Source organism: Mustela nivalis (genome assembly GCF_964662115.1).
Source record: "Mustela nivalis genome assembly, chromosome: 11".
NCBI classification, from domain to species: domain Eukaryota; kingdom Metazoa; phylum Chordata; class Mammalia; order Carnivora; family Mustelidae; genus Mustela; species Mustela nivalis.
The window spans coordinates 46,771,993-46,795,501 of NC_139030.1; the positions used below are offsets into that span (position 1 = coordinate 46,771,993).

General features: G+C 38.8%; 1 protein-coding gene and 1 long non-coding RNA gene across 2 annotated transcripts in view; one reads left to right on the forward strand and one right to left on the reverse strand.

The window, feature by feature from the left end:
- Window positions 1–22,203, reverse strand: part of PDK1 (pyruvate dehydrogenase kinase 1) — a 28,171-nt gene extending 5,968 nt beyond the window's left edge. Inside the window, exons 1-9 of the mRNA XM_082689174.1 lie at window positions 21,790–22,203; window positions 19,559–19,700; window positions 16,325–16,396; window positions 14,202–14,386; window positions 13,806–13,901; window positions 12,528–12,605; window positions 10,897–10,973; window positions 8,999–9,097; window positions 1,091–1,201 (exon numbers count right to left, since the gene is read on the reverse strand). Of these exons, the coding sequence (XP_082545300.1) occupies window positions 1,091–1,201; window positions 8,999–9,097; window positions 10,897–10,973; window positions 12,528–12,605; window positions 13,806–13,901; window positions 14,202–14,386; window positions 16,325–16,396; window positions 19,559–19,700; window positions 21,790–21,994 (1,065 nt within the window). The 5' untranslated portion in view covers window positions 21,995–22,203. The remainder of the gene's footprint in view (window positions 1–1,090; window positions 1,202–8,998; window positions 9,098–10,896; window positions 10,974–12,527; window positions 12,606–13,805; window positions 13,902–14,201; window positions 14,387–16,324; window positions 16,397–19,558; window positions 19,701–21,789) is intronic.
- Window positions 22,204–22,239: 36 nt separating this feature from the next.
- The window catches only part of LOC309843619, a 90,472-nt gene continuing 89,202 nt past the window's right edge, over window positions 22,240–23,509 (forward strand). The window contains exons 1-2 of the long non-coding RNA XR_014300252.1: window positions 22,240–22,701; window positions 22,814–22,882. This is a non-coding gene — a long non-coding RNA (uncharacterized lncRNA). The remainder of the gene's footprint in view (window positions 22,702–22,813; window positions 22,883–23,509) is intronic.

Genomic DNA, 23,509 nt, shown 5'->3' on the forward strand with positions numbered 1-23,509 from the left:
TCTGCTTCCAGTGGGTCCAGACAATGAGGAACCCAGTAGGAGCTCAGAGGGAGTCCAGTCACAGAAGTCATTCCTCTGTTTCCTTCCCGCTGAGGGGAGCTTCCCTTGGGATTAGACCCCTTGAGTGTAAGCAGCTGCTTGGTTACTATCCTTTCTTCTGGGTTCCGCTAACAACTTCTCCCTAAGAAGGGGCTTATGTTTGTTATTTGACTGTGTCTGTCTGCCAGTGCATGGAGGCATACACAACTGTGTGTGAGCAGCGCAGTCCTGGCGTAATCATTTTAAAAGTATGGTAAGACATGAACTAGATTACAGCTGAGCTACGGAAACTGTGCTGTGTAACAGGTACAACTCTAAGTCCTTCTAGTAACTTCTTAGGAAGAATCTAAAATAGATCCATCTATTTTATACTGCATTGCATCTGTTCTAGCCTAATTCCAGCACATATGCCAGAGAAGTTTCAAAGCCCGAAAGAATAGTTCTCCCCAAGTTACAGGTCAGATATTTGGCAAAGCGCTTTAAAAGCAAGGAGACCCGAGAACAGGTGACTGAAATCAATAAAAAATACCACCACAACAATTATAATTTGAGCCTTTTCCAGGTGGGCAATTAAGTGATGAGAACTCTAGGCTTTTTTCTGGGTCCAGATTATGAGATTTTTTTCTAATTATAAGTACATGAGGAAAAAAAAAAAATCAACACTGAAGATTCAATCAGTGTTGACCAAATGCTAGCAAAACTGGTAACTCAGTCTTCCTATTAGACATAGTATATCAAAATGTGGTTAACCACATGAAACTACTGACATATCACTATCCAGCTTGGTAGTAAGAACTGTAAAACAATATTTGCTGTCTTGTGCTCTTTTCAATCAAATGAAGAAATGAGGCACAGGCTGTTTAAATTCAGAGTAAAGTGTTTTTTTCTAATAGCTTCCTTTCTCCCTCATGGATACCCTACACAATTGCTTAACAGATTTATTTGGTAATTTATTTGGTATTCATTTGATTTTTTTTTTTTTCCAATTCACAGAAACACATTCAATTATTTCTTCTTTTTTTTTACACTTTGTTATTTCTTGATCACATACCAGGGGCACTGCTCGGGACGTCTCAACACGAGGCCGGGGTGCAGTTGAATACATATAGTTGAAGAGTCTGTCAATTTTCCTCAAAGGAACACCACCTCCTCGGTCACTCATCTAAGGTGAGAAAGGATCATGCCTTATGACCAAGTCCCATAAACAGCAAAACACCAAGACACAATCACAGTTTAACTGCTAATGGGAAAGTATTGCTCTCTTTCCTTCTCTCTCTCTTTCAGGATTGTTTTTTATTTGAGAGGGAGAGAAGCACACAAGCAAGAGCAGGGGCAGAGGGAGAGAGACAAGCAGAGACCCCGCTGAGGAAGAAGCCAGAGCGGGACTCGATCCCAGGACCCTGAGATCATGACCTGAGCTGAAGGAAGCTGCTTAACCACCTGAGCCACACAGGTGCCCAAAGAAAGTACTGCTTTTCAAAACAAGTACTATGCAATCCAAGTTGTGAGTGTAAACGTTTTCCTCACTGGTAGACTTCATAGAACTCCTCCAATGTGCACAATTCTAATGAATAATAAACTCCATCATAATACAGAGTCAGTGCTGTGGCTCTGCCTCTCACTGGCCACACATCCACAGTGCAGTGAGCATAGAACGGGGCATAAACTAAGTCTACCCAGTATGTAACAATGAATTTGTTATTCCTTTCTGGGGGATGGTCTGGCAATCAGATTCAAAATGCATGCACCCTCTGACCCAACAGTGTTTATCCTAAAAAAATAATCAAAGAAGTATGCAAAGTATGTATGAGAATATCCACCACAGCACTATGCAGAATAGCTAAAACTGGATTAGAACCTAAAAAGGGGACTACTGAAGTAAACTAAAGCACATTCTAAAATAGAAAACCACTGAGCCATGAAATATTGTGTAGAACTGTAGGTACCAGGGTGAAAGAGGTCCACATAATACTATTCGGCAGCACAGACCCCCCCCCCCCCCAGACAACTTCCTTTTGAGTTTAGGGTACACTGGTCTTTGGATTGTTCTAATGTCATTTCTCAACTCAAATCACATGTTAGGCTGAATTTAGTAATTTATTTAGAGACTATTTTCATTCTGTTTTCTTTTCTTTTTTTTTAAAGATTTTATTTATTTATTTGTGAGAGAGAGAGAGTGAGAGCAAGCACAGGCAGACAGAGTGGAAGGCAGAGTCAGAGGGAGAAGTAGGCTCCCTGCGGAGCAAGGAGCCCGATATGGGACTCGATCCCAGGACGCTGGGATCATGACCTGAGCCGAAGGCAGCTGCTTAACCAACTGAGCCACCCAGGCGTCCCTCATTCTGTTTTCCTTTACAGTTAATGGAGCCTTATTTTCCAAATTTTTGTAAATTTTCCTTTGTCACAAAATCTAAATTGAGTCTACTATGTGTAACATTAATATACAAACAAATCTGGTTTAATGTGTATGTGTACATGTATGTGTGCGTGTGTGGTACACATATGTGAATGAGTGAATAAGTAGGTAGATGGATACATAGTGTTGAACAGTTAAAAAGTCAGTAGGCTGGGGGTGCCTGGCTGGTTTAATTGGTATAGCATCCAACTCTTAATCTAAGGGTCATGAATTTGAGCCCTACGCAGGGTGTAGAGACTACTCAAAAAAAAAAAAAAAAAAAAAGAGAGAGATAAAAAAATCAAAGACTTGATCACAAATAAGTTTAAAAGAGCATTATTAAAAAAAAAAAAAGGGCGCCTGGGTGGCTCAGTGGGTTAAGCCGCTGCCTTCGGCTCAGGTCATGATCTCAGGGTCCTGGGATCGAGTCCCACATCGGGCTCTCTGCTCAGCAGGGAGCCTGCTTCCTCCTCTCTCTCTGCCTGCCTCTCTGCCTACTTGTGTTCTGTCAAATAAATAAAAATTAAAAAAAAAAAAAAGGTCAAGCCTGGATAGCTTATAGTTGAGTTTTTATATGAATTTTAAATATCTTTACAGTATGCATATATATTACTTTCATAGTGAAAATGACAGAGATTTTAATTTTTAAAATAAAAATATGTTTTGAAATACCACTTGAGGGCTTGCCTCTGATACATCTACAATTAGAAAATTACAGTATAAAAATATACAAAGACTTTAGTTAGAACTTGAACATAAGCATGCTTGAAATTGTTTTTGGCTATGAATTCAAAGTCCAGTGAAGAGATTTATTTTCATAAAATTAATAAAGAGCTCTGGGTATTTTCTGGAATCCATCAATTTGTTAATTACTCATCCTTTAATTTAATGTTCTGCTGCACATTTACTGGCAATGTGAGTAAGAAGTGTGGGTGTTCTGTAAATATTAAGTAAGTAAACAATGTATTAGAATAGATATTAAGATAAAAAGTAGACTTCAGTAAATACTTCCTGGTTTTCCTTAATCTTTGGCCAGAAAGGCGACAACAATCAAATGAAACAAGAAGTAATTTCTCGCTAGAGGCCAGTATGAGAAAAGCAGAGAGCTGAGTAGAAAGGACAAAGGTGACTTCGAGAAGCGTCTTCTTCTTACAGGTGAAGGGGGTAAACTAAGCCATAAGAATGTAACTAAAAACTGATAAAGCTAACCTCCTTTGCTTTGCAGCCAAAGACATAATAAAGTGGAGCCAGATTTTTAAAGAGGTCGAAAGAGTTTCTAATGAAATTGTAACAGATGATATTATGCCAGAAGATTTGAATTCATTGAAAAAAGGGGAAAAGGGATTAATGGCAGAGAGGGACAGACAGTTGGTCTGTATATATTTAAGAAGAATGGCAGTCTGATGAGAAAGATATGTGAAAATTAAACTTCTGATCAAGATAATTTGAAGAAAAAATCGAGAATCATCAGAAGAAGCCTATGCCAAGGAAATGTAAAGATATTACAAAAGAGATGGGTGATACACAGTAATGTCAACCGAAAGGCTGAGAAAGAGAAGTTTGCCAAAATTTTTATTTTTAAAGTTTTCTCTTTGGTGTATGAAATCACCACTTTGCAATGTCATCTAACCAAGAGTTGCCATCCCTAATTTCCTGTTCCCCAAGACACTGGCCTCCCTGGGGTAATTTGTGGGAATTTCAGATCCAAGGGAAATGAACTTGGATGACAGCTCTAAAGGCAGGAGATTTACTAACCCTGAACTCACCCAGAGCTCCTGAAGTCTCCTCCTTAACAGCTTTCTCAATGTCTAGTTTGTAAAATCACCAATAGGGAATGAATCAAGACACTGACATTTTATTTCGAAAGACATGTGGCTGTTAACACTTATTTTATTTACTGAGTATAGCACAAACACCAAATCTAAAAGAGCAGCTAGAGTCATCAGCCAGAAAAAAACAACTCTCTCACAGGATTCTTAGCCAATGGAAAAAAGGTGAAAAATATCAAAAAATTGAATAAGCTAAAAGAATGGAAAGAAAGACTATATAAAGATTATTTAAAAACTCAACTATAAGCCATCCTGTTGACTTTCTAATATATATCATTTAGTACTAGTTTTCTGTTTCTATAGAGGGATTAAAAACAGATCTTGATCCTGAAAATCCAGTACTAGTGATAGGGATGAAAACTCTACTGAAGAAATTAAAGCAAGCATCTATTTAACAGGAGATTTGGTCATATGACCTTGGATGTGTGGAGGAAGAGCCTAATATGGGTAGGGCCTTTACAGGGGCTTCTAGAACAGCCTTTTCAAGACCCTTCTGAGTCTTCCTTTCCTTTTTTTTTTTTAACAGCTTTATTAAAGTAATTCATGTACCATAAAATTCACCTATTTAAACTGTGAAACTCGATAGTTTTTAATATATAAGTAGATATGTACAACATTCACCACAAATTTTAGAATATTTTTATTACTTCAAAAAGAAACCCTGGACTCTTTATTGGTCAGACTCCTAAGCAACTACTAATCCGTTTCTTGTCCCTATACATTTGCCAATTCTGGACATTTCATATAAATAGAATTGTATGATATGATTGGTTTCTTTCACTTAGTGTAATCTTTTCAGTATTGTAGCTAGCAGCTACACTGGAGCAGGTACCCATACTTCATCTATTTTTATGGCCCAACAATACTCCATCAGATGGATGTACCACATTTCATTGAACTGTTCATCAGTTGATAGACATCTGGGACATTTCCAATTTTTGGCTATTATGCATAATGCTACTATGAACCTTCCTGTATAAATTTTTGCTTGAATACCTGTTCTCATTTCTTTGGGTATATACCTAGGAATGGAATCGCTGGGTCATTATGAAACTTTCTTGACACAAAAGAGACAGATTCCCCAAACAAATCCTTCCCACCAGCACAGGCCAAGTCTCTGCTAAGTGTCTAAGAATTCGGTGACTCTTAATCCACTGTGATGGATAACCGCAAGTAAAAGCAAACAGCTACAGACCAACATGCAAAAGCACATGAAAGACAAAACAGCAAAAGATTATGAGAAAGGCAATGCTGTAGCACAACTGAGGTCCCCAAGCAGAAGACATGTGGGATTTATTTTGAATCAAGTAAACCTTAACAAGCAAGTAGCTGACACATAACCAACCAAAAAATAGACATACATTAGCATCTAGGCTGAAAAAAAGTGATGCATTCACATTACTTTCTTAGCAAACAGATGGTATTTGCCATACATTTATGTGTGCATCACTCTTTTTAAATGAACAGCCAAGAGAGATAAACAGAAAAAAGAAACTCAGAGGAAACAGTGTAGAGAGTTAAGGCATATTAATTTCTTAGAAAAAAACAGCTATTATTATCCTCAGAGTGATATAAAAAAAGGAGTAATAAAAAATAAAAAGTTCCCGGAAATTTGTAAGATAATAGAAACAAAAATTCAATACAAGAGTTGGGAATTCAAAGTTGAGGGCATCTCACAGAGAAGAATGAAAAGTTTAAAGAGATAAAAAGCAGCAGAAAAAAGATAAGAAAAATCAGAGGATCAATTCATGAAGCCCAACATCCTCCAAATGGGACTATCAGAAAATGAAGCAGTAGGGAAGAAAGCACCAAGGAAACAGTGGAAATTCTAAAGGGCCCAGCTCAATGAGTAAGAAAAGACCCATACCAAGTCACATCATTAAGAAATATCAGAAGAGAGCTGAAGAAAAGATCTTAAAAGCTTTAGTTAAAAGAGACAAAACAACAAAACCTGACACTTAAAACTGGTCGTATACAAAAGAACAGGAACTGGAATAAGCAGAAGTCTTCTCAAAAGGAATAGCAGGAGTTACGTCAGCAAAAACAGTGGAAAAAGGAAAAGTGTCTCATCCATCAAAGCACCAAGAAAAAGGCAAATACTGTCAGAGTCAACTTTGATCAGAACTCTAGAAATTAACCAAAGGCTTGCAGCAACCTAGGGAGCATTTAGTCAAGAAAAACAACGGACTCTGTGGTGTTTTAACTTGGCTTCTTTCCACCCCCATCTCCCATCAAGAGTGAAACCGGCAGCATGGTAGCCACTGGGAAGGCTATCGTTCTTTGGCCTGATTCTGTACTCACCAATGCAGAAAGTCTTGTGTGCACCTACTTCCCATCCTCAGAAACATTTATCAAAAACAGTTAGAGATAATTAATTAATTTGAAGGCTGCCTAGGGCAGTGTACAACAGTTAAGGCAAACAACAGACTAAACAAAAACCTTAACAGGAAGTTAGCAAATCAGATGTCCTTAGGGGCTTAGAAAAGCTCGAGGATATCCTGGGAATCTAAAAGGTCATATGTATACCCAGGGCTCTGTTCATGTTCAGGAAAGTTTTCATCTCTGGCAGACTGAGGTTCTGTACACAGTATAGTATGGCTATAATCAAAAAGACTGATTCTAACAAATGTTGACAATGATGTGGAAAAATTGGAATTTCTATATGTTGCTGGTGGAAATGTAAAATGGTATCATCACTTTGGAAAACAGTTCAGCAATTCCTCAAAACTTAAACACAGTTACCTATAAGCAGTTCAACTTCTATGTGTATACATAAGAGAACTGAAAACCTATGTTCACACACAGACTTTGACATGAATGGCAGCATTCGTAACACCCCAAAAATGGAAACCACCCAGATGTTCATCAACGTGATGAATGGATAAACAAAATGTGTCATGCCCATACTGCAGAGTATCCTTCAACCACAAAAAGTAATGAAGTACTGATACCTGCTCTAACATTATATCAAGTGGGAGAAGTCAGTCACAAAAGACTACATACTGCAGAATTTCATTTTTATGAAAAGTCCGGAATAGGGAAATCCATACACAGACAATACATTAGTAGTTGCCAAGGACTGGGGAGAAGGAGAAATTGGGGAGTGACTGCTAATGGGTATGGAGGTTTTTTTGGGAGTGATGAAAATGTTCTGAAATAACACAGTGGTGAATATTCTTAAAAACCACTGAATTATACATATTTTAACATTTTTTTCAAATTTTTATGTAAATTCTAGTTAGTAAACATACAGTGCAATATTGGTTGCAGGAATATAATTCAGTGGTTCATCACTTACACACAACACCCAGTGCTCATCATAACAAGTGCTCTCCTTAATACTCATCTGCCATTACCCACACCCCACCCATCTCCCTCCATCAAACCCCCTGCTGTTCTCTATCATTAAGAGTCTGTTATGGTTTGTTTCCCTCTCTTTTTTCCCCCTTTCACACATGTTCATCCATTTTGTTCACTAAATTCCACATATGAGTGAAATCTTGCAGTATTTGTCTTTCTCTGACTTATTTCGCTTAGCATAATACACTCTAGCTCCATCCACATCATTGCAAATGGCTAAGATTTCATTCTTTTTTGACGGCTGAGTAACTGAATTATATGCTTTTGAAATAAGGAACAGTAGATGCCTTCAAAATTCTCCAAGATGATTATTTTTAATCTAGAATTTCAAGTATGAACTTAAATCCTGGGAAAAGAGCAGGGGAGGTTAGGTCAGGGAGGGGAGGTGCTCTAAAAGAGCTAAATCCTCAGCTATTGTAACAGAAGTTTAGTATTTGCTCTTGAAAATTTTTGTGTTTCAGAAATTGTAATATCAGGATACTACTGAAAAATATCCCAATAAGTCCCAGAAAAAAATAACTAAAAGACAATAGTGACACACAAATGGCCAGGAACTAATATATTTGATTCTTAAACTCTTTGCATTTATTACTTTAAAACAAAATTTACAATGATTATTTTAAAAAGAGACTCATCATACTCTAAGAAACTGGACTATCTGAACGATGAAGTAGAAAAACCCTGGAGTCAGAGCCTGATTTCATGTTCTGTGGCATTTATTTGCTCTGAAATTATGAGCTACACATTGTGTCTTAGTTTCCTCATCTGTAAAATCAACAATAAGATTATCTGTGCTCCTAAGTAAAGAGCTTTTATGAGAAGCAAATGAAATAAAAGTAGATCGAAAAACATTGTTTAAAAATGCAACATTATATACTATCTATATAATACTGTGAACATTCAGATTTTTTAGCTTTTACTTATCCAAGTGGATATTCAAGATCACTGCTAAACTGTCTGTCTTCAGGATTTACTTTTCCTTGAATAATCTGGATTATGGACCAGAATAGAAACAGACTCAGGGGATAATTTCCAGACTCTGCCAGATAAATGAAGCAATGTGCTTTTTTTTTTTTTTTTAAAGAATTCATTTATTTGACAGAGAAAGATCACAAATAGGCAGAGAGAGAGAGAGGAGGAAGCAGGCTCTCTGCTGAGCAGAGAGCCCGATGTGGGATTCGATCCCAGGACCCTGAGACCATGACCCGAGCAGAAGGCAGTGGCTTAACCCACTGAGCCACTCAGGTGCCCTGAAGCAATGTGCTTATTAACGATCAGAGGTAGGATTTCTTTCTCCCAAGAATAAGTTATGTCTTCAGGAAATTATGTACATGCCTGTGCATCAATTAAAACAAACAAGCCAGAAAGCACTTACCTTCACGGTCAAATCCTCATTACCCAGTGTGATGTGGACTTGAATAGGAGGGTAAACACCTTTGTCAGCATGGTGTTCCATCGTTGCTCTCATTGCATTCTGAAATATATTAGGGTTCCATTCAAAATACAACTTCAAAAAAAGATTAATTATAATTTTCAAATATATATATATAATATGAAATTTAAAAAATTTTTAATTTGTTGGAGATAGGCCAAAGTATCACAATTCTTATATTTGAAGAATTTTAAAAATTATTGTCAATTTTGGAGGACTTTTGAAATACTCTGATTTAAAGATTTCAACTAAATTCTGCACATTTTCCAAAACCAGGCATCTCAACACTTTGACTAGTTTACACTGAAGCTGAAGATTCTATCCAAATACATCTATAATTTAGTAGATAACAAGCAAACCTTATTTTTGAAAAGTTTTGTCCCTATTTTTAAGAATCATTTTAATGACCATAGATTACTTTGAAGGAAAAAAAAATTTTTTTCATGTAGTATTCACAGCAGTGGTCTTACTATGATGTAGAAACTAATCCAATTCTCCACTAGTTTGAAACTAAGGATATTTACACTGTGAAACTCTTTTGATCAATTCCTAAAGGATACACAGTACACAATGCCAAAATAGTATAAGCACGAAAAGATAACATGACATGTAGCATTGCAATAGAAATTGATAAAACTCGATACGGTTAAAAAGGCAAAAGGTGGGACTGAATTTGGAAATAGGAGTGTGTGACCAAGGCATACCCATCAGGGTTGAGTATCCCTGGGGAAAAGATGCTACCATCTCTACCAAAGGCTATTTAAGATTTGGTTCCAAATAAAAGCCATTATTAATGACACTATGTAAAATATATTATAGAATATGATACTTCTTTTATTAAGCATCATGGGGAATAAGATCTCTAGTAACTGAAATTTTAAGGAAAAAATTAATTTTAATCCTTTAAGTGCCAATTGCTTATTTATTTAAACAGTTGGATAGAAAGATTTTTTGTAAAGTATTAGATACATTCTTGCTGTCCTAGCAACAAAAGAGCATTCTTGAACTCTTGTTGTTCTAAGAATTCAGTCAGATTTTCTGTGTTTCAGAGTATTTTTCTTTTACACGATCAGACTGAAAGTCACCTCTGCTCTCTACTAGATGACTACTGGCTCAAGACACGGTAACTAAAGTAAGAGAAACTGACTATATAGGCTCGATTTAGGGCAGTCATTTTCAGCTACAAGGACCTGTACCACTCCTCATCACTCACTTTTCTGTGTATCACCAAGTGTCACTGGTGGGTTATTGGGGGATAAAGTACTCAACATTTCTAGCATAATTTTATTTAGTTTTTGAAATTTGTTGTAAAGAGCGAATATAATAGCAAAAGCCCTGTAAGTCAATATAAAGGACTTTCTCAAAACCCCCGACAAATATATAATAGTTGGACTCTGGTCTTCTAAGGGGGAAAATTGAGAACCATTCTTCTAAATATTCTATTTTGTAAAAACAGAACTTTATTGAACACTTACACTGAGCTACCATTGTTCTGGACACTTAGTAGGCTACTCCCAATCTTCCTAACAACCTGGATAGTATTATCCTCATTTTATAGAAGAGGAAACATAGGCTCAAAAAGGTTGACTGATTTGTCCAATGTCACACAGAGATTAAATGGCAGAACTGGAATTCAGGCCCAACTCTTCCTGTCTTCCAAGTACAAGCTTACCACTACACTGAAGTTCCCATCGGCATGGATAAAACGCTGATCTCCAGCAACGTGACATGACACTGAGCATGAAATGACATCTTGAAATGCAAGGTTGGAAAACCTGGTAGAGCAGATCCCTAACCTCAGGAAAGGACTGATAAAGGTTATGTAATACTATTTTACAAACCTTGAAAAGTTCAAACACCATGTGATAGAGATGGGATGGTACATAAACCACTTGTATTGGCTGTCCTGGTGATTTTGCTACAGAGCAGAAGAGAAAAATATGAAAGTACAGAGAGATGTGCTTAAAGCATTTTCAAGAATATATTGTGTGGTGATGAAAAGAAAACATTTACTATGGAGGGTAGTATTATTTGGGGGAGAACTGCCATCCCGGTTCTTCACTGCATTAGTGTTTGACCCCACATTCACAAAGATTTATAACCGATGGTGACAACATGAGTTTGCAGTCATTCTTGTGATCCTGCATAACTGTCTAGCCAATCCAGCTTCCCATTTTCACTATGATGGTGAGTCTTTTAAAAGGACTCTGGGCCTTAAGGTCAGAATTTTATTTTCCAAAACAAAAGTGTTAAAGTCTTATCTAAGTTCCATGGTCCAAGTCACATCAATATACTATTTTTTTAAAAAGCCATTTTTTAAATGTTTCACCATATGCAATGTTTTCTGTTTTATTTCAGGCATTTCTATGGATACAGATCTGAATTAAATTAAGCTAGCATCAATGTATCAAGGAATATGAATTCTACAAACATTTTATTAAATTTAGAAGCCCAATTGGAGATGCAGTGGCAGGGCAGGGGGAGGGGGGCAGGAAGGAAGTATGTAAAACAGAACTTTAAGTAGAGCAAAGGAGTAAGACTCACCATACCTTAGAATTCTAATTGATCCAATAAATTGGGACTCTCCTCTGAATAAACCGCCCCGTGGAAACATGGATGGGACACCTGGAAACTGCTCACAGTTCAGGTTCCTAAACTATCATTTGTGCATTGTGATTCTTTACTGAGTGGTATTGTTATGAAACAAAAGAGTTAATATGGCTTTAGAAAAACACCAAGCAATTCTATTTTCAAGTGAAGAACTTCTTCCACTGTTCTCCCACTGTAAGGTCCAGAATACAGTTTAGGAAAAGCCTATTTAATTGTATTCTTAAAGGGACATCTTAACTTAGTAACTGTTTTTCCCTCTACCCAACTACCCCACCCCCACAGAAACACAATCAGATTTATCAACCTCCTTCCAAGACATCAGAATTTTTTTTTTGAAAAGGTACTAGTCAGGGTGAAAAGATCATCAAAGATAAACAGATTCTCAAACAGAAGAGCATTTTTCTTTCATTTTTATACCTCCAGCCTTTTTACTTCCTCAACAATAAAAAATGATTCACTACTCAGGAAATAGAATTCTTAAAGGGTGAATTTTACATTATTGGAGTACATATAACAGTCAAATGTAATTTTCTTGGCATCATTTTTTCTACAACCAAAACAGAAACAAAAATAAGGAAAGAATGAACATCATCAATTAAATATAAACAAAATGGGGAAGAAGAGCCCAAAATGCTTTTCGAACAGAATCCAACTAAATTACACACACACACACACACACACACACACGCGCGCGCGCACGCGTGCATAATTCTTAACATGATTGCTCTCCCTCAGCCTTCATCTTCAGTAAAGAAGTTGATGAAAACTCCTTTTATATTAAGACACATCTAAATTCTTCTTATCACTGCTTCTCAGATAATTACAACACTAATCATTGAGGAAAAGACACCATCACACTTACCATTTAGTTCTTCAAGTTCTAGTTCAGGAGAGTTAATATAATACAAATCACACAGACGCCTAGCATTTTCATAGCCATCTAGTGTGAATCAAAACAAACAAAGAAAGCATTAAAATAAATTTACTTCTATATCACGCATTAAGGTGGCAATAGTACTGATCAATGAAATTTTAAAACTGTCTATAGATGAAAATATACTTCGATTATCTTATTTGGGGAAGATCTTCTTAAGTATGACATGACAAACCTAATACCCATGAAGGAAAAATGACAGATATGATTATATAAAAATAAAGACATCAAAATAGAAGACACCATAAACAAAGTAAAAACAGCAAGGTGAAGGAACTATTTTCAATACATGTAACAAACATGTAGAGTTGGTGAAAGTTTAGAATACAGACACTCTCATTCATTATTTGATACCTTTTTGGAGGTATCAAAATTTTAAATGCATTTTAAATGTCTTGAATGTTAGGAATCTTTCCTTCTAAAATACTAGTAAAGTCAGCAGATATTAAAGATGTTCACTGCAGTATTGCTGCTGGTAATTAAAAAAAAAAAAAAGAAAACCGCCTAAACATGAAGCAACAGAAGGATGGATTAATACATTCTGATATACCCATGAAGCCATTCAAAACCCTGAAGTGTATCGATATATATTGAACATGGAATGATGGGTCTAACCTTGTAGAGAAATATACATATAGCACCCATTTTCCAAAACAAACAATGTAAGACCAACAATTACATATGTATAGGAGTATACGTGGCATAAGAGGAAAAAGTGTGGAAAGATGCAAACCAAACTATTATGAATTATGGCTCCTCGTATAGGGTGATATATACTTGTTGAAGTGAAACAGATACCCCCACAGTATCACCATACTTTGCCTAACAAAGTATATCAACAAAATATTCATTCTATATATAATGTACAATTAACGTCATAAACTTATTTTCAAATCCATATATTTGCCCTAACATTTTATCTCAAGATATAAATAATTGTTTTAATAGAAAGAACTAACACCCGGGGCGCCTGGGTGGCTCAGTGGGTTGAAGCCTCTGCCTTCGGCTCAGGTCATGATCCCAAAGTCTTGGGATCAAGCCCCACATCGGGCTCTCTGCTCAGCAGGGAGCCTGCTTCCCTTCCTTTCTCTCTGCCTACTTGTGATCTCCGTCTGTCAAATAAATAAATAAAATCTTAAAAAAAAGGAAAAACTCAACAATTTTAATTTTTGCATCTTTCCCGAAAGGAGAAATATAAATATTTACCTTTAATAACTTCAACTACATTGCAGTTTGGATTTATGCTTCCAATGTGTTTTCGATGAGCTGGGCTTCCTTTGCCTTTTCCACCAAACAATAAAGCTATCAAAAACAAACAAACAAACAAACAAAAACCAACAACAAAATAAGCTGTAACTCTCTATAACTGCTTTTTACAGATTTGAAGACTGTTTCTCTAAATGGTACCAAACAGTAGATATTTTCCTTAAATACACACATAGTATTTTACATTCAATGAAAATACCTCCTTTGTATGGTAATTTACTTAATATACAAAAAAGCGAAATTAAATATTTCTAAAGAGAAGTTTTCTAAATAAGTTTAAAATATACGTATATATTCATTTCATTTTGCTTTTTCTCTTGACTTCTGGATACTTACAGTGCTGATTGAGTAACATTCTAATTGAAATGCGACTCATGTAGAAACGATCCAAAAAGTACTGAACATTCTGGCTGGTGACAGGATCCACCCCGAAGCTTTCCTTGTATTCAATCACACCCTGGGCCATCGTGGGAATAACATCGTTGTGTCGGTTCCTGATCCGGATCACAGTATCTGTAAAGCTAAACAAACCTGACTTGTCAAAATTGCCAAATGTTTAGACAAGTGAATTTAATACTAAAATGTAAGTTTAACTAACCTATACTAGGCAAGAAATTCCTGATACAATAAAAAAGACAACTGGTGTATGTTTTCTTATGCTTATTTAAATAAATTTCAGATCATAAGTACACAAAATCAATGACAGTACAAAATTCTCCAAAATAAAACTTTTGAAACTTATTTTCTTGGAACTCCTAAAAAATAAGGCTGCCACAAAACACAATCCTAAAAATGTTAAGGGTTTTCTTTAACCATTACCATCTCAGATCATCTAAGCACTCCCAATAAGGATAGTATTGCTGGGATGTTCAGCATTAAGAGAAGACAGAGTGCTTGCTTCTAGGGAACACATGCTCTGTAAGGAATAAAGATGAATGAACCAATAAAGCCTGCCTGTTTGGGACTATTCCCTATGGTTCCAAGAGAGAAAGAACCACTGAGAAAAGTAAAAGAAATTCTAATTTCATTGAATCTATTAAATTTAAAAATGGGAGAGGAAGAGTCTACTGTTGTGTTAAAAGAAAAATTTCTGAGTCACCCAGCCTTCCCACTTCCGTCATTTAGAAGACATTATTGCATTTAAAGACCTAAATAAAAGAGAAAAGTCTTAATTATGAAATAACAAAATCCATCTTGTAACATACCCATGAGAATTTACACTTCTGAATGAGTGCTTTCCCATTCAAAGTCATCATCTTGAGTACTATTAACTTATTCCAATGATGCTCTCACGGCTCAAAATATTTTTGGAATTCCTAGTTGTAATCTGCTTCAAAACCAAACCGCTAATCTCAAATACAAACAAGAAAACTCCTCAAAAACAACAAACAACTCATCATTTCTAGTCACCCTTTATTTCACTTCTCTCTTCTCTCTTCTCAAAACCCCAAACAGTATTATTTTGCTTGATCGCTCTCCGTCTTTTTTAGATTCAGCTCTAACCATTTTCAGAAAATTTCGTAGCATAACATTTATTTTTAAGAAAGAGGGCTTCAGTTCAAATCCTGATGCTACCCACTAGTTGGCTATTTGAGTTCAATGCTACCCTAAGTTTCTTAACTTCTTTGTGCACAGACAGCATTAACTCAATAGCATTGTTTTAAAGATTTAATACATAGTGTGCTTCATACGTAGGCAGAGAGTAAATCCTTGATCTTATTTTCAGACCAAAACACATTTAAAAAGTGAAATGTTGCCATCATCTTTAAAGACAGTTAAAAAAAAAAAAGTATAATGAACTCTGAGGACAGTGAAAGAAGTAGTCTTTAAGTTCTGAGCAACATTCATTGGAATAAGCAGGTAACTTCTTAGAGGACTACCTGGGTTTATCAATTCTGTTATGCTGGTTATTAAACTGGTTATATTTCTTTCATTATCTTACAGGCCAAAGGTCATAAAGTGAGACTCATAGATATGTTTTTATAGGACTTCAGTATTTTAAAAAAATTTTTAATTAGTTGCAATCTTCAAAATTGGGAGATTTTAAAAGTCTAAGTTTACTGCTTTTCTTTAAACACACACACAAAAATCAGACAATCTGGATAGAGTTTGTGCATTGGCAATAATCTGCCAGAGTTGAAGGTGGCATGCACTCTCCAGGTTGAGTCCTCACCAGCTCCCTACCATCCAAATGGCTCTGAGGCCACATCTAGATTTCCACTGATCACCACACTTTAACTGGGTCTTTTCTTGTATTTACTGCCTTATGGTATTTGTCATACCTACATGAGCTTCTATAGACACATACTATCGTATGTTCTGGAGGGGAGAGAAATTGAAAGTTCATTTCCCTAAAGTGACCCAATAGCAGGTTTAAGCTTGATATACTTATATTTTTTATATGACATTTAAAGAGTATGAAAATTATATTCAGAACAGGATCAAAATAGTGAACTTACTCATAAATAGTTTTAGCATCTTCAGCACTTTTGTCTTTAAATTCAAGAAGCTCCTGAAGACTCTGGATATACCTAAAATGCAAATCAGTGGGGTAAATTTGTTCTTTTACATTTTGAAAGTTCAATATTGTAAAAATACTAAGAAGGTATTTTTAATTTTAACATCTTTTTATTTTTAATTTACAATACTGCTACAAATTATGGTTGAAGTAGGATTTTTAGACCCATTCACATTTAAGCAAAGTCTGGCACAAAGTAGTAGAAAGTGCCTTTTTCCCTAAAAACATTGGTTAAATTAAGAATTTCAGGATGTTGGGTGCCTGGGTGATGCAGTTGGTTAAGTGCCTGCCTTCGGCTTGGATCATGATCCCAGCATCCTGGGATCTAGTCACACAACGGGCTCTCCCTACTTTGCAGGGAGCTTGTTTCTCCTTCTACCTCTGCCTGCCACTCCCCCTGCTTGTGCTGTCTCTCTCTCTCTCTGTCAAATAAATAAAATCTTAAAAAAAAAAAAAAAAAAAAAGAATTTCAAGATTTTGCAGCACCTGGGTGGCTCAGTTGGTTAAGTGGCTTCCTTTGTCTCAGGTTATGATCTCAGGGTCCTGGGATGGAGCCACCCCATCAGCAGGGAGTCTGCTTCTTCCTCCCCTTTTGCCCCTCTCCCTACTTCTGTGCAAGCTGGTGCGTGAGCACACTCTCTCAAATAAATTCAATAAATAAATAAAATCTTTAAAAATAGTCATTTTAAGATTTCCAACTTCTTTTTTTTTAAGTTATATACTCTAAATTAGTTTTTCATTATCTTAAATTTACCACTCTACATTATAAATGCTGATTGTCATGAGAACTGAGTTTGTTACCATAACTATGTGATCTGGGGCAAATAACTTGTCTCAGTTTCTTTTTTTTTTTTTATTTTTTTAAGATTTTTATTATTTATTTGACAGACAGAGATCACAAGTAGGCAGAGAGGCAAGCAGAGAGAGAGAGAGAGAGGAGGAAGCCGGCTTCCTGCTGAGCAGAGAGCCCGATGTGGGACTCGATCCCAGGACCCTGAGATCATGACCTGAGCCGAAGGCAGCAGCTTAACCCACTGAGCCACCCAGGTGCCCCTTGTCTCAGTTTCAATAAAATGTGCAAGCCTGCCTACCTCAGTCTAGGAGTCTAATTTAACACTTGAGCTTTAAAACCTATATACCTTACAGGACTTGAGTGGTTTTTTTTTTTTTTAATGTTTAATTAGTTGCAATCTTTCAAAACTGGGAGATTCTACATTAAAAATCTAGACTTTTGACTCTTCTTTAAATACACAAAAGTCAGATGATCTGGACAGGGCTTCTGCATTGGCAATGATCGGCCGGCACTGAAGGCGGTTATCCTTTGGAAGCGTGCACACTCCAGGTTAATAGCTTATGTCCAGTCAACACCCAGTCAACAAACACTTGTTAAAATAATTTACCACATAGTTCTTTTAAACAGAGCTGAACAAAAACAAAAGTCATGAAAATGCAGGTTTTTAATTTACCTAACAATTCAAGGTGGCAAATCACCTGTTAAGGACAGAGCAAAATGAGGAGAGCCAAATGACTTCATCAAGGTTATGCTGCCAGGCACAATAGCGGTACAGGGCCAGAGGTGAAAACACTTCACTACTACTTTTCAGTAACCTTCAAACATACAGGGTCTGCTTTGGCTGCTCGGTTGGCACTTGATCTACAAATATCTTTAGTAGGGATCCAGCAGGCAATGAAAGTGTTTTAAAAATCTGTAAATCCATATGTTGGTTTGGAAAGCTGTTCTTGACAAGCACGGCGCCTCTCTGCAGTCCAAAGCATTCTAAAGTCAAGTGATTCTGAAATTTGCTTTAACCCTCACTTTTCTCTTCACTGGCAAGAAAAAAATTATGCTCTTTATTCAAAAGACAGTTGAGCACCTACAATGTTTTGAGGGCAGATTAGATTTCAAAATGTAGCATATTCTATTTTTAGCAAAGAATTTTTAAAACAGGAATATGCAGAAAACTACATGTTCTCACTTATATTCCATCATACTTCCTAAACAAATGCCTCTTCTTTAAACCATATTTATAATTGTCCCATATTTGAACTACAGATAGCAAGCATCTCGGTAAGACGTATTATAGCAATCATACTTCTTTTGCTTTTTTTTTTAATAAGATTTTATTTATTTGACAAGGAGAAAGACAGAGAGAGCAGGAGAGGGAGAAGCAGGCTTCCCGCCAAGCAAGGAGCCTGATGTGGGGCTTGATTCCAGGACACTGGGACCGTAACCTGAGCTGAAGGCAGATGCTTAATGACTGAGCCACCCAGGTGCCCCTCACTTGTCTTTTAAAATTAAAGTTCTATCAGTTTCTCCTACAAACTATAATACCTACAAAAAAAGGCTAAGATCTCCATGAATAATAACTGGGAAAAAATCTTGCACCTACCTTTTGTTTTCTATCTAAGACTGAACAGTGGTAAACTCATTCATTTGAAATGTATAGTGCTTAAGAGACTAGTACTCTTAAATTAATAAGATTACCAAGAAAGGCTGTATTTAAGTGACCACATATTTATGCACCCCTACTGTCATATTTCGGAAGAGAGATCATAGTTTCTTATATGATTCCTCTAACTTCTAATTATTTTTAAATGGTAGAAAAAAAATTTTAACATTTGTGTTCGATAAAGATATACTGCAATAAAACAAATTCCGTTTATTAAAAAATATATACACGCTTTAATACATTTTATCATTCTGACTATAACATGGTATAGTAGAAAGAAACAAATGTGGGCTTGAATCTCAGCGCCACTATGATTGGTACTGCCTTTAGCAAAAGACCTGTAGGTGTCTCAGTTTCCTCATCTATAATATGGCCATAAAAATGATTAATGAGCAGAGTTGTCGAAGAGATTAAAGGTAATATATATAAATTCCTAACCATCAACACATGGTAGATATTTTTTATTGTAACATCCTGCATATTCAATAACACAAATCCTAAGTTTAGTATGTGTATTTCTGTGTAGTTCTGATTGGTTTTTTTTTTTTCCAAAGCCAAGTTATGGTAGAGTCCAAGATTCAAGGGACAAGCCTAGATATACCCATAAAAGGAAGGGGAATACTCTTACTAACAGATTCCACTTTAGAGTAAAAAAAGAATTTGCTTTCACCCTACATGAAGTCTACAAGCCCACTGAAATTGCAAACACAATATGGGAATCTTACCAGCTTTGTACCAATTGAACTGATGGAGTCCTGAGAAGGTTATCTGGAAGAAGACTTATTTCTTTCATTATATTTGCCAATCTAACAGGCAGCTCTTGCCGCAGAAACATAAATGAAGTCTTTTCACAAGCATTCATAGATCCTAAAACCAAACACGATAGGAACAGCAATAAGTAGAGGCCATAAGGCACAGAAGCCAAGAGGCAGGGAGAAACACAGTTACTGGGCAATGTCGGAATGGCAGCATCACCATAATGAGAGGGAAAGGAAGAGGAGGCAAGGGACAAGATAACCCAGGGTTGTGAGGCATCCTAAATGACCTCCTAATTCCTGACATTCCAATTGCTTTGTAGAGTGATGAAGATACTTTCCTGTCTCCATCACTTGCATCTTTACTGGGATCATCTTAGAACCAAGGGAACCTGAGCAAGGCGTGGAATCTAACTGAGAGTAGAATCTGCCAAAGCCTACCCTATGTAACCTGTTGCTGCTATTATTTAGAAAATGTTTCCTAACTCCAGCTTTATAAGAAATGAATACCTGTCTAAGATAAACAGAGAAATGTTATCAGATGCTTGGGAACCATGAAAAGCAAGACTCAATGTAGAGGAGGGCTTTCAGGCAGCAGAAAGCAAAAAATACCAATGCCTGTAGAGCAACAATCTTCAAGCTTTGAATCCCTGCAGCACGGCTCCCCAACCACTCACTGCCCCCCCCCCCACCTGGTTTTATTCAATTGTGTGATTCCTGGAAAGAAGCCTGCTCTTCTTCCACTCCCATCAAGATGCTAAGCAGAACAGTTGTAGAATAGCCTTTGGCAAGCAGTTCTATATGAAGTAAAACTAACTTGTTATTTCAGCAATGTGTTTTAAACTCAAGAATTTAATCTTGCTGTTTTAGCAAGAGGCAGCCTTAGCAAAAACTAGATTGTCCAGGGATGCCTAGGTGGCTCAGCTGGTTAAGCGGCTGCCTTCAGTTCAGGTCATGATCCCAGCATTCTGGGATCAAGTCCCGCATCCGGCTCCTTGCTCAGCCGGGAGCCTGCTTCTCCCTCTGCCTCTGCCTACCACTCTGTCTGCTTGTGCTCACTCTCTCTCCTCTCTCTCTCTGACAAATAAATAAATAAAACCTTTAAAAATAAACAAACAAACAAAACAAAACAAAAACTAGATTGTCCATAGCAGGAATTGCTGAATTAAAGGCAAGCATTTTCTTGTGAAAATTTAATAGGATACTGTGAACAAGACCAAACTCACCCCTTAATCACACTACAATCATTTTAAGGTAAAAGCAAAAAACCCAGGGCTTTGCCCCCCCCACATCCCCCAAAATTGCCACTGTACAGAATTTTAAGATAAAGCAGCCAGCTATGCTGATATCTTTTAAGCCCACTAATGATCCCTTACAGACTTAAGTCAGTATTCACAATGCAGAAGATAAATTTTTCTACTGAAATTTTACTTTATTGGTTTATTAGTTTTCCCTTCCCCCTCCAAACCCCCCTATGAGAAGTCTACGTTAAAAGCCTAACTTTGCAAATTTCTCTGCAATTTGTTGCATCCTTTCCAGAGAAAATCAAGAAGCGTCCACCAGAGGAAGAGCGAAGTGGATAGTCGCTTCTGCAAGGTGAAATGTGGCAATCCCCACAGCACTAGTGTTCACGCACTTTACACGTGCTCAAGACTGCTGCTGATGAAATGAATGTGCTGTTGGTGGAAACGCTATTAGGCAAGCGGCAAGGAAAACATTCTATGAAACACTCGGGCCAGTTATAACTTGCTTCTCCGTTCATCACGTCAATTTAATGCAATCATCATTGTACAAAGCTGAGCATTCATCATCACTGTGAAGAATCCGAACACGACTCCCGGAGGTGTGCACACACTTGCCTCTAGAAGGGATCTGGCAGAGCGCGCGGTTCTGCACACGTGCGCCGAAAGGCGGGAGGTCGTTCCGCCCGCGGCCCTCCCGGTTTGTTTTTCAACAATACACAGTCAAAAGGCACACGCCCCCTGTTATTTATGCCGCCGGCCGGCGCCAGCACCTGAGCTAGAGGATCTGTCCGCAAGGGGGGAAGGAAGCGTCTCAAGCGCTGGGGGAGAGACGTTACGGAGGAGGGGGTGCGCCGGAGGTGAGAGGGGGCCCGCGTAGGCCGGGCCCGGGCCGGGTCAGGGGCCGCATTTCCCCGCGTAGGGCCGCGCACAAAGGCCCGAGGCCCGGGCCCCACTCACCGAAGTCCAAGAACTGCTTCATGGAAAGCGGGGACGGCGAGAAGCGCGCGTAGAAGTCCACCTGGCCCGGAACGCCGCTCTCGGGCGCCGGCCCCGAGCCCGAATCCGAGCTGAGGCTGCGGCTGGCGCCGGCGGGGCTAGCTGCGCGCAGCCCGGACCCCGGGCCGGCCGAGGCGGCTCCGCGCAGCAGCCGCGCCAGCCTCATGCCGAGCCCCGCCGGAGGTGCCGGAGCCGCGGCCGCCAGGTCGCCGCTCCGCGCCTGGGCCGGGCGGTACGTGAGGGACGTGGCGACCCTCAGGGGCGGGGAGCGGCTGTCACCGCCGCGGCCGCCGCCCCCCTCGTCGGAGCCCGGCCCCCTGCGCCGCTGGGCGGGACCCGGGGAGGGAGGCGGGACCGTGCGCGGGGTCCGCCCATGGGCCGAAGTCCAGCCCCCGCGCGCCGGGGCGGGGCCGGTGAGCCACGGGGCAGTTAGTGTGTGCGCCGCTCTGCGGGCGGGCAGCCGCGGGAGCTGGAAAGCAATGGGTCCCCGCAGGCCCCGCCCCGCCCCGCCGCGCAGCTGGGAAGCCGGCAGGTGGCGGCGGCGCCGGGGCTGCTAAGCCGGGCTCGCCCAGTGGTGCGCCCCCTTCCCACGCTCTTTCGGAGCGAACCACACCTTCCTGCTCCCTGTACCTCCCCAGCCTCTGCGGAAAGCCTCAAGAACCGGGCCGCGCACTCCGCTTTCCACAACGGTGTGCTGCTGCGAGTCCGAGTGCGAGCCAGAAACCACTGGGAGGCAAGCCCCACGTTTCACAGGTAAAAAGAAGCCAAGACCCAGAGAGCTTCAAGATCTGACCCTTGCCAAGCAGCGGTACAAAAATGCGAATGAAGCCAAGGGAACGTATCCCTAAATATTACCAGCGACTGCAGACCCAGGTGATGATTGGCAGCCCAGCTTGAAGCTTCATGTGCAAGCCTTCTAGGCACGGTCAGCAACCACGATGAGGGGTCCTTCCCCTTGACTGACATTCTCTTAACGTCTTTTCAGCTTCACAGTTTGCCTGTTCCAGCTTTTCCTCTTCTCAGATTTCCTCAACTTATGATGGGTTTGGATATGGTAAGTTGAAAATCCATTTAATACGCTTGTCCAGCATCATAGCTTAACCTAGCCGACCTTAAGCGTGCTCGGAACATTTCCGTTAGCCAACAGTTGGGCAAAATCCTCTAAATCAAAGCCTATTTTATAATAACACTTTACTGAAGAACTGCCCTGAAAGTGAAAAGCAGAATGGTTGTACGTGGGTTGTTTACCCTGGGGATTGTAGGGCTGAGTTGGAGCTGCTGCTGCTGCTGCTGCAAGCATCACGAAAGAATATTGTATCCCATTTCAGCTTGCTTGGGAAAAGATCAAAATTCAAGGTATGATTTCCACTGAATGAGTATCAGTTTCTCACCATTGTAAAGTAGAAAAATCGTAAGTTGAACTGTTGAAAATCGGGAAATGTCTGAATCCAAGACTAGACAATTTCTCGTATTGTTTTAACCCCACAGAGCTGCAAAGGCAGCAATCCATGCTGAAAATCCCCACAGCACTCCCTTATCTCCAGGGCTACTTCCCCATATATCCATCGCCAGGGCTTTGGTATGTCTTAATTTTTGAAAAATTACTTTTTTATGGGTAGTTTTTCGATAAAACATGTATACATCTATATCTCCAGCAGTTACTGGTGTAGAATAACAATTC